The sequence below is a fragment of the Procambarus clarkii genome, chromosome 52 (genome assembly GCF_040958095.1).
Source record: "Procambarus clarkii isolate CNS0578487 chromosome 52, FALCON_Pclarkii_2.0, whole genome shotgun sequence".
NCBI lineage: Eukaryota > Metazoa > Arthropoda > Malacostraca > Decapoda > Cambaridae > Procambarus > Procambarus clarkii.
This window is the reverse complement of record NC_091201.1, coordinates 28,071,178-28,083,269: the sequence shown is the minus strand read 5'-3', so window position 1 is coordinate 28,083,269 and position 12,092 is coordinate 28,071,178. Positions and strand designations below refer to the sequence as shown.

Sequence of the window (12,092 nt, the reverse complement as noted above, 5' to 3'; positions counted from 1 at the left end):
TTATCCTCAAGGCTGAACTATACCACCAGCAGACAAGCAGACAGACATTCTACTTTATAGGAATAGATTTTTGTTAATGTGGGTGTGTATATATATTCACTTATTTATATGATTAATCCTTCTAGTGAACCGGTAAATGTGAGGTGGTCAAGTCTGCCGTTATTATCAGTTCATACTGAAACAACAGATGGGTGAGTGAGTCAGTGACCCATCAGTGATGAAGACACCACACACACCCAACCCATGAATGTATTCATCACCCAGCCACACACATGACAGCCTCCATACAGGTACAGATGCAGTTAGTCACTGTACACAGGTGTCATGTTGAATTAAGGTCAACATTCTGTACTTCAAATGCGTCTACAAATGACTTAAAAAATGATGAAATGCCTGGATACAATTTTGTATAATCATGTCCCCCATGTGATCAATATTGTTGTTGTTATTGATACATTTTTTAACATTTGTGTATATGCCATTTTCTTAAAGTGTTAATGTTACCGAGCATGTTTTTAACCCCCTAGTGTGTTGCATGAGGGGAATAACCTTCCCCTAATAACTATTGTGAGCGATTCTGCAGTTCAGTCACAATATGAGAGGGGGTGTGGGCATGACGTCACCATCTGAGAGAGAGTAAAACATTATCATCAGACAGGTGGGATTGGCATCAATATGACACAGATCGGCATGACATCAATGAAACAGATGGCTATGGCATCACTATGAGGCAGATGGGTATGCCATCAATATGAGACAGACGGGTATGGCATCAATGTGAGACATATGGATGTCATATTAATATGAAACAGAAGGGGTAAGACATCAATATCACAGGTAAGTATGACATCAACATGAGACAGATTGGTATGACATCAACATGAGACAGATTAGTATAACATCAATATGAGACAGGAATACAAAGGACTTCAGACAAGTTGGTATATCATCAATATGAGACAGAATGGTATCACATCAACATTAATACCTGTATAAGACAGAATGGTATCACATCAACATTAATACCTGTATAAGACAGAATGGTGTCACATCAATGCGAGATAGATGCGTATGACATCAATATGAGACAAATGTATGTCATCAGCATGAGACAGATGAGTATGACATCAATTTGAGATAGATGTACTAAAATAAAAGAATATGCAGAAGACATATTGACCCATGATTGGCAGCTACGTCAGAGTGGAGGTGATGGTGTCAGAGAAGAAAGGGTGACTTCAGAAGTGGTCGCGGACAAGGTCACAGACAATTAAGTATCATATGAGGTCCTTAACATGTGGTTGATGCTATGATCCTGCAGTGTTGCCAAGTCGAAGGCGCCGCGCGCTGCTATTTTGTTCCAGAAATTTTAAATTGACCTCGAGTCAAGTTAAGATTAAAATATAATCTCGCCTTCTCATGTCTGTGTACAACTTGAATTATATAAAGTTTAACCTAATTAATGTAACTAAAATTAAACAATTATAAACTAATGAAGTGCAATAACCTAGAAAAAATGAAAAGCAGTCATCGGTGAATAAATCAGTTAGTGCAAAGATGATCTCGTATTAATTCCTTTAACGTGTATGTGTGCCAAATTGCCATACTTTATTATAATAAGTGACATTAAATTCGTTAAAATTACTCAAGTTTATTTTAATAAATGAGAACTTTTTATCTGTTTTCTTTCTCTGGTTCCTCTTGTGAAGACATCCCCCTGTGAACACCTCTAATTTTCTCCGGAATTCCCGCCAAATTGTTTAAAAATCAGGTACCCATTCACTGCTGGGTGAACAAAGGCTACATTTAATGACTGGTGCCAAGTAAATCCTCCCCGGCCAGGATACGAACCCAGGATAAAGCACATGTGTTACCACTTTGCCAAGGGAACTAATCAACTCTCATGTTGAGGGCCTCAGGGCTAACAAGACATTAAACCAGACATGACAAGGCTGATCTTGTCGTAACTTAAAATACTGAACAGTTTGGAAGATATTGTAAATAAAAAATAAATAAATATTAATCGAGACCACTACTTCAAAAGATCAGATGTAATACAGAGAAGCAACAGCTTCAAGCTCAACAAGCCACAATGTAGGAATGAATACAAAAGATACTCTTTTTACCTATAGGGTTATAAACCTATGGAACCGCCTACCTGCAAATGCTAAAACATTGCTGCAATTAAAAACCCAGCTCGCTAAAATCATCAGGACAAATGGGGGGACCTTTGACAAGCCACCGGCTTCCTATCCTCGTCGAGGCCACTAGTGAGATGATAATCAGGTAAATTCAGGTTAATCCATTAATTCTGAGTACGATTTCTCTACTCCATATGTACTCTGTAATCCTTTATATAGCCGGTAGTACAGTCTGATTCGTTCTCGACTCACAATTGATATAATTCCAGATTAGATTTTTTGTTTGTATTAAAAAGTTTAGGTATATACAGCAGTGTGCTGCTACCCTATTATATATGAAAGATTACAGTGTAGACCAAATACTAGTCATAAGTTCATCTAATATCCCCATCTCACAGGATGGTTAGTCATACATAGAATCAGGAGGGAACATGAAATGTAAGGCCTCCACTAGCACAGGGTACAGCAAAAGAATATCTTTCAATATTTCTGAGTGTATGAAGTAATTACTGAGCTCAAAGTACCTCATACCAATTCGTCTGAAATCACTGATAACAGGGCAATCAGAGATATGGTGTTGGAGAGTATGTCCTAACTCTTGTTCACATAGTTTACATTTGGAATGTTTACCATAGGGCGATTCATTACCTGCAGCCACCTGCCATTAGATGTCGATATCCCGGCCAGCCTTATTCTAGCAATTACAATGTCACACTGTCTAGTGGATGCTTATGCTGCCCGTACATATAATTATCGGTTCTAAACATGTCATTACTCTTTATACTCGTGCTTTTTGGCCTTTCCTGAGCATGACAGAAATGGTTGGGTGCGTTTCCTATCATCTAATGTCCCTGTCCACCTAGCAGTAAATATAGGTTCCTAAAAGTTAGTCGGTAATTCGACCCGGGGGATGGGGCCTCGAAAAAAGCCTACCATGTTCTTTATGTATAAACTGGCTGCCTGTTCACCCAACACAATGAATTATAAATTATTATAAAAAAAATCTTCGCCCGTTTATTGCGTTTACCGAAGGTGTTTTGTTCTAATCCTAACGAGCATAAATAATATAATGAGTTCTCAAAATATGACTCATTTGTGCTCAAGATCACCGAATACCTTTACAATATATGCATTGATCCATATAAATCCGATATGCTAGATATCAAACTGGATACTAAAACGTGACTGTGGATTTAAGAGTCCAGAGAGGAGTATATGAGGCTAGGCTCGTAGTGGGCAGCTTCCTCCTCGTTCACTTGTAAACATGTCGGCGGCGCGAGGCAAGAGGGAGGCCGAGACGGGCCGCTGTGTCATCAATGTGGTGCAGCTCGAAGGCTTGGTGAGTGTGCTGATAAAAAGGGCAAAGGGCCGTGAGCATGTAAGGCATCAGGGAAACTCGGGGAATTGTGAATCTGAATTTGAAAATCACATTCATTTTTGGTGCATGGAACAGATGATGTGCGCGGTCTTGCCGCTGTACCATCATCCTTGTAGGAAACAGTCATGCTTGTGGACGATACTTTTGGTGCTGTTGTTCTTGTGTATAGAGTTTGTCAGAATGTTAGAATATCCTCCCGGGTTCGATTTCCCGGTAATTTTGTTTTAATTTCAGCATCCTATGACAATCCTGCAACCCATCCGAATATTAGTGCCTGCAGATACTGTGGATAGAATGTACAAAATATAAACTGTTCCCCAAAAAGGTCCATCTTTTGTACTCTTGGAATTCTATACAAATAAAAAATGGTATGAACTTAACTCTAAACCTAAAATGTCCTAGGCATAAATAAGCAATTGTAGGCCTAACATGCAATCATTCAACTAATTTAGTACATATATTTATGGTACTTGGTCTAGGAAAGAGTTAGGTTGTATTTTTGGGCCATCTGCAAAATTAAAAAGTACAAAATTTAGATTTTTTGTGCAATAACTTTTATCATGTTTTTAATTATTAATAATATTGTATGTTACATCCTGTGAGAGGTAGTGAAAAGTTTAGAGAGGCTCAGGAACTAAGCCCTAATTTTTTTTAGCCGAGCAAGTTACAGCATTGATGAATTAGTTACAGCATTAATATATTGTACAGGTGCTGCCTCACTGGGGCTTATTGGCGGCTCCTTCGCTTCTGTTCCCAAACATCATATTCCTTTTGCTCTCTTCCTTTTCTTTCACCTGACCTACCTTGATGCTGCCCTCCAACTTATCCTACACTAACCTGTTTTAGCATGAAAATTATTTGTTTTGGAATTTGAAATAGCTCATCCTATTCACTGTAAGTGAACATTGCATGGAAGACACACTGACACCAATAGATTCAAAGGTTTGGTAGAAAATAGCCAGTACAAGACAGTCATTTGCTTGGCTAAACAAACAAATTGGGGATCATTCGTCTAGTATCGTATCTAGAGATGAATGTTAACCCCTCTCGTATCTGCAACAAGATTTAGAATGTTGTAGGCAAATTCATCCCTGACATAGCAATAGGGTGGCCATTTCCAGTCACCAATGAAGGAGGACATAGCTGGTACATGTGTGTGTATACATGGAATGCATTAGGGGGTGATGTGGTGGAGGCTGGCTCCATACACAGTTTCAAGTGTAGATATGATAGAGCCCGATAGGCTCAGGAATCTGTACACCTGTTGATTGACGGTTGAGAGGCGGGACCAAAGAGCCAGAGCTCAACCCCCGCAAACACAACTAGGTGAGTACATATGTATGTATAGGTATGTATATTAATTTATGTATTGGCTGTCCTTCTTTTTGGGGTTTGGAAATGGCCACCCTATGTAGCACCCATTCATCATCTTTGGTTATTGCTGAATTACTGTTGGTCACAAATGAGCTCGGTGCATGCTTCTCGGCTATTAACATCAGTTCTTCCCTCGTCCCTGACTGCCTTACTCCTATACTGTAAATCCTGTGCTGAATCTTGCCCTTTGGACTTTTGCACGTGACTTTGGTATTTTGACACAAATAATTCGCATTTTCTTTTTTTCTAGGCTTTGATGAAAATCATCAAACACTGCCACGAGGAAGGTGCAGGCAACACTGATGTTGCACAAGGTGTATTGCTAGGCCTAGTGGTTGATGAAAGGTTGGAGATCACCAACTGCTTCCCTTTCCCACGGCATGCTGATGATGTCGATGAAGGCAAGTGCATGTAAAATATTAGGAAAGATTACTTTAAAAATAGCTTTGGGTATCTTGAGTTAATTGACCATAATAGGATCTCAAAACTGTACAGACAGTTGTCAGATTACCAGCAACTTTAAACCTTGTTTAAGTATGATTATTTTTATATTTTTTTGCAGAGGATTATCAGCTTGAAATGATGCGTCACCTGAGGAAGGTTAATGTGGATCACCTGAGTGTAGGCTGGTACCAGAGTACACAGCTGGGTAACTTCATCACAACACAACTTCTAGAGTCACAGTTCTCATATCAAACCAGCATTGAGGAGTCTGTTGTCTTAATATATGGTTAGTGATCTCAAATGTTTATTCATGATTTACAGGTCTTATCTTCCCTTACCTGAGGAGAATCGGGGTATTTATAGTAAAGGTGCAGTCGGTCCATTATTAGACAGAAATCATGTTGGGTATAAGCCATTTCAAAGTACAATAGTTCAGTTTTTATACTCTCAAGATAAGTGTTTTTTTATGAGGCTGAATCTAACTATCTTTAATCAAAGTGTTTTGAAATTTGGTGGTAGGTCAAAAACAATATGGCAGGGTGGTTCCAATTCAAGTCTGTAATGAGGTTGAATGCAGTGGGTATTTGTTGTCATTCTTGGTAAGAATACTATATAGTTTTTAAATGTTTGTTCTTTTCCAAATCTTTATATTTGTCATTCTCTAAATTTCCATTACAACCTTACTATTTATACATAATTCTAAAATGGTTTCCTTCAGTATTAGGCAATGTTTCTTAATGATGTCCATCTCTCTTTCTTTTGTGAATACTGTATCTTTTAAAATACCTGATTGCATTGACTTTAAATTAACCGCATACATAAGATCATAACGAGTGTGAGAGAAATATTGTCTTGCCTTATTGACTTGACATTTACATCAATTTTGACCATAAAATAAGAGGTTTGCATATACAGTAGTTATATAATAGTCAAACATAAAAAAAAATCTGAAATGATTAGAGTGAAGCTCAATGCACGTTTTTGATATTTGAGGCTTTTGGCTACCTGGTATAATCCTACACCATAGTGGTAATCTCACTGTTAACGAGACAGTAGCGTCATCAGTTACCTGTAGCAGTAAAGTCTGGTTTTTAATTTGATTATTCAATATCAAGACATCTTTTTCAAATTAATTTTAGTCATGTTTCAGTGTAGAGTTTATTTTAATACAGTATTTTGTTTAAAGTATTGTATCCAAAATGTTATCTGCTAGGTAATGTTTTCCTTATTGTGTTGCCCAAGTAAACCTATCCGTACTGTCTCACTTTAACCTTAAAGTTATCATATGATGATTTGTCAGTGAATGCTGCTATTGGATTTGTTTTGTCAATTGTTTTAATGCCGATGATGCCCATAGTGCTCATATAGCTTCGAAGTGGTGTCTCGGCAGTTATGGGAGGTCTTAAAAAACTAATTTAGAATTGAACTTCAAATCCTTGTTTCATGTACTGTAATCATATGATCATTGTACTACTGTACTTGCCTAGGATAATGACAAGATGTTTACTGTATATATATATTTTGGTATTTTTTGCATAAAATTTCATTTTATGCAAAAAGTTAAATTTTTGTATAAAAATAAACCAAGAATTTGTTCAACTTGGCTTCAATCAGAACATAATGCTACGAATGTAAGAAATAATGCTGACCACTGCTCAGGCTACATAGATTTTTTTTTTTTTGATAATCTTCCATTTCATCAATCAATATAAGGAACCTGAGAAGAGCCAAAAGTTTGTGTTGATATGAACAGAAATGCCCGAGGCATGCTTGGAACCAGCCTGACTTGGCCATAACGTCTCACAATCTTTCTTTATATTCACAACAGTATCTGGATTTTATACTGTTCATTCACCATTATGGGTGCATTAATGAGTATTGTTAAATATACACTGCATGATGTATAAAAAACCACATTAAAAAATAAGAAATTGCTGAATGCATTTTTTGGTTTTCATTTCAACTGAAGGCCTAAGTTGGTGAGTGCATTGTGGCAATATGTAAAACTCCTGATTGTGCTTCAGTGGAAGCCTTGGGACCCCTAGAGAATTCAGTTGAATTTCGGGTTGCATTGCTTTTGACCGGTGTAGCAGTCTATGACGTGGACTTGGGAATACCCAGTGTGTGGGTTCGAATCCTCCTCATGACTCCTACTGATTTTCTTAAATGAAATACTATATTTGAAGACTTAAGAGCACTGACTAATTATAGGCTTAGTTTTATGCAGTGTTATAGGCTTAGTTTTATGCAGTGTTATAGGTTTTAATTTTGTCAGTAAATGGCTGATTTTATCAAGGACTTTCTGTGGTAGATGACTTGGATGTGGCTCAGCAGTTAGATGACTTAAATGTGGACCACCAGCAATCATACAGACTGACCTATTACCAGAATATAACTTTTTGTCTTTTTATTTCAGATCCTATCAAAACGGCAAGAGGATTTTTGTCCATCAAAGCTTACCGCCTCACCCCAGAAGCCATTAATACAGTTCAGGAGCGTGACTATACCCCTGAGGCTCTCAAAAAGATGCGTCTTGGCTATGAGTCTCTGTTTCAAGAAATTCGTTTAGTAATCAAGAACTCGCATTTGGTCAATACACTTCTGTGTGAACTTTATGAGGTTTGTTTGGACTTTATAGCAAAATAATATTACTGTTCAAATTCCTTTAATTTTACCTTTCATGTTTATTACCACTTGCAGATACTAAAATATCTGGTTAATCCTTAAATGAGAGCTCATGTTAATTCATATTTTCCATTATATAAATTGTATAAGTTCTGCCTAAAAGTCCCTATAATTAACAAAATTGTATACTTCTTTGGCTACTATTACTTATATGTAAAACAACAAGGTTTGTCTTTTTAATAAGTTATTAATTAGAACACTCTTTGGAAAATGTTGTATCGTCGATCTCAAAAGTAAAGCATAATACTGTATTTTGTCACCAAAATTTATTAATATTTACAAAAAAAAAATTCTATGATTCTAGCTTATGCCCAGCAGTGAAGGAAAGCAGTTCTTGGATCTTGGTACTATGTCAACCTTAGACCGTCAGTTGAGATGTCTTATGGAGTATGTAGATGATCTCAGTCAAGAAGCCAACAAGTTTAACAATTATCAGCGCCAAAATGCCAAACAATTACAAGATAAACACAAGTTCATGCAGAAAAGGGTAAGACTCATAACATTCTTTTATTCAAACTGTTCATTTATTCCTTGGGATTGATTATTTTCTTGCTAAATTTTGTGTTGTATATATCATAAGCCTTGTTTTCTTGCACAGCTATAATCCCTAGCAAATATTATTAGTTCCACATTATTTCTTGCATGTAACTCCACTTACACATATCCACATAATTCTCATTGGCTTGCAAGAGAAAGGGTTTACTTACTGTACGCTGCCTCAATTTGGTAGTCAATGTTCATTCTTTCATTTGCATGCATGCTCACAAACTGGTGCAGATGTTTGTATATACGGATGCATGTATTCTTTTACATTTAATGTTGGTTCAAGTTACAAACATCCACCTGTTTCAAATCTCCTTTGCTGACTTTATCATTATCATCTTCACTTTTCTGTATTATTGTCTTTGATTTTTTAAATATTTCAGAGCTGCCTATACTTCATATATCTGGACCAAAAAGTCTTATAACTTTTCCTTTCTCTTTTCTTATATTTTATGAGCTTGCATTCTGCCACTCTCAGGAATATGCTCATTGGATCGCTAGATAAACAGATTTTTTTAAGCATGATGCCCCATGGTCTGTAGATAGTAGTAAACCAAGTAAACTTGCCCCAAGACATTCACAAAACCAGTTCCTGAAGCATCATTGACGTGGACTATGACAGCCAGTTGTAGGCTCTTACTAACCTAACAGCCAATTTATTAAAAAAAAATATTTGGGCTTCTGGTGAAGGCCTCCTCTTGAGAGCTGGAGAACGCAAATTTTCAAAATATGCTTTTGAGCTTACAGTATATGAAAGTCAGGATCTCGGTTGTGTTGGTGCTCACCCAAGAGTTGCTTCCTTGAAACTAGTGTATTATTGGTTAGTAACCAAGTAATGTTGGCTGTTATGGCTCATGACATCAGCAGAGCTCTGAATCACCTTATGCAATTGAACAGACATTTCAGGTTAAGGCAAGTCTGGCTGGATTGATTTTATTTACAGTGATTTGCAAACCCAATAAAGTGGTTCTGTATCACCGGTACTTAAAATAAACTGCCAAACTATCCAGTGATCCTTCAGTATTACTGTACTGTAATACTGTTGGATCATATACCTTTGAGAATGACAGAATAGCTTGCTCAAAATGCTTTTTTTGTGTGTTTGTGTTCATTCAGTATCACAGAACATTCCTTAATAAAATGATTGCATAATTTTAATAAACAAATTTTATCTTTTCACAGGCTGCTGAGAATGCTCAACGACAAACTCGTGGTGAGCCAGCTTTGCCTGATGAAGATATTAGCAAACAGTTCAAGCCCATTGCTCCCTTGCCACGTCTAGATGCAATGATCACCTCGGGCCAGATATCAAATTACTGTAAGCAGATATCTCAATTCTGCAGTCAGTCTCTGGGCAAGCTCTATGTTGCAAAGGCTCTTCAGCAAGAAAAGAAATAGACTATATAATAAAGGGCATAGTTAAGAAAATTTTGAGAGTACAGTACTATCAATCCAACTTGATAATATCATGATTTATAAATTGTCATGTTCATTTCTAACCTATGTGGAACTGTGATTTGGAATATTAAATTTTATCTAAATGTATCTACATTAAAATTTTTGCTAATACAGTACATTCAATTTAAAGATTTAAATCTTTTGTTTTTAAACCCTAAAATGTAAGCATTTATTGAAAGAAACTGGTGAAATTTGGAACTCGCTCCAACTGGCCCCTTACTGAAAATAATACTCTTATATAAGTGATCGAGACAAAAACATTTATTTTGTCTATTCTAAATTTTTTTTTTTTTTTTTTTTTTTTTTTTTTTTTAATTCAGAATGAGACACTAATGGAATCACTTAATTTATCATTAACTTGATACTTTGCTCGTCTTATTGATGATTGCAGTAGTAGTGTATTGTTCATTTCTGATATATCTTTGGGGGTATAGTACTATCAATCCAAATTTGTATATATTCTAGTTTTTACTTTAATTACAAAATTAAGATTTGTCATTAGCATATTTACCACTTACATTGTGTGGGAAGGTATCAGCTTTGAGAATGAGTATACGAATAGAAGGTTACAAATTAAAAAAAAAACTAATTTGGCATATTTTATACACTATATAGCATGGAGAATTAACACCACTTCAGTAAATCATCTTTTTGCAGCACCCTTACAATAAGCAAAAGTTGGAAATATGAGGAAAGGCTTCTAAACTTGTCAGGTGGCATACACTGAAAGTAAGTGGAAGACGCCTCTATCCACAATTTCAAGAGGACACGCAACTGCTGTCACATTAGGCAAGCACTTTATAAGATGAGTGCTCAGACGTCCTCATACGTTATGTATTGCACAAACAAAACACTACTTCCACACAATCTTGTTTCCTTCCTGTCTGAGGTGCTGTTCGTACTTGGTCTCCAATTTCTTTCATGTTCACCATATCTGCCCATCTGTCTTCCTCTTCCCTTACTCTCAAATTCACTTCTCTTCCATGTTCATCATTCTAAGTGCCAATAACCTCACAATGAGTGCCAGAGAAATTGTCAATTGATCCCATTATCCATTCATTCAACATGACTGAATCATTTTAGTACTTTTGTTAATATTGATGCAGCATCAGTATTAATAGTTTATCTATTTACATTTGCACTCCACATCTCCGTAATGTTATCAAAATGCAAATGGCACCATGCTTTTCAGCAAAGGCAAAGGGCACCCTCTGGTGAAGAGGTTAGCTATTACTTCTTGCAAGCAAGAAGTAATAGCAATTGGGTTTGATTCTTGGGTAGGGTTGAATAATTGGGCATTGTTTCTTCATTATTACCCATGACCCCCAGCACAGGTATGTAGCAAGCACATACCCTTACCACAAGTAGTCTACTCTCCATGTGTGTCGCCTATCAGATAGGCAGTGTCTCACATAATTAAGCTTGTGGAAGTCAGGAGTGTGTGCACGCGTCCACATAATAAATCAAAATCGGGTATGGTTTTTAGGCAGAACATGCCAGCCTTGCCTAGTTTGCAAGTACCTTATTGGCTTATTAAATAGGCAGAGTTTTTCAGATTTTATGCTTTGGCAAAAGTTGGCGAATATCACAGTACAGAAATTTTATTGATGGCCTGAGATAATAAAAAAAAAATATATATATATATATAATATATATATATATATATTATTATAATAATAATAATAATAATAATATGCGTGCCAAATTTTACTTACCTTAGGAATAAGTTTTTTGGGGGGAGGTGGTAAGGTAGAGCTATTATGCACAATTAAATCTCATGAATATGTATTGAGAATATATCAAGGCCTTTGCTTGACATTAGTACTTTTTCAGTTATTGTTTTTGTATATTGAAAGTGCCCATTAAATTTTATTTATTTATTTAAAACTAAAAGAAAAATATGGTAATGAAAAATGTCATTTTATAAACCATGCTCTCACAAAATTTGAGCTTTTTTTTTAGATTATTTACAAACTTAGAGAAAATAGGTGCTGTGGGCTCCCCTTTATTTTGATGGGCCACTGCGTGAATATCAGTTATACCAAAAGTTAAACATGACGAGATTTACA

General features: G+C 36.2%; 1 protein-coding gene across 1 annotated transcript; it reads left to right on the top strand.

Moving 5' to 3' along the window:
* Window positions 1-3,323: 3,323 nt before the first annotated feature.
* Window positions 3,324-10,160, top strand: eIF3h (eukaryotic translation initiation factor 3 subunit h). The gene is made up of 6 exons (XM_045750731.2): window positions 3,324-3,480; window positions 5,144-5,294; window positions 5,456-5,623; window positions 7,754-7,956; window positions 8,327-8,509; window positions 9,748-10,160. Exons 1-6 carry the CDS (start codon window positions 3,406-3,408, stop codon window positions 9,961-9,963), a joined length of 996 nt encoding a protein of 331 aa, XP_045606687.1. The 5' UTR covers window positions 3,324-3,405; the 3' UTR covers window positions 9,964-10,160.
* The last annotated feature ends 1,932 nt before the right edge of the window (window positions 10,161-12,092 follow it).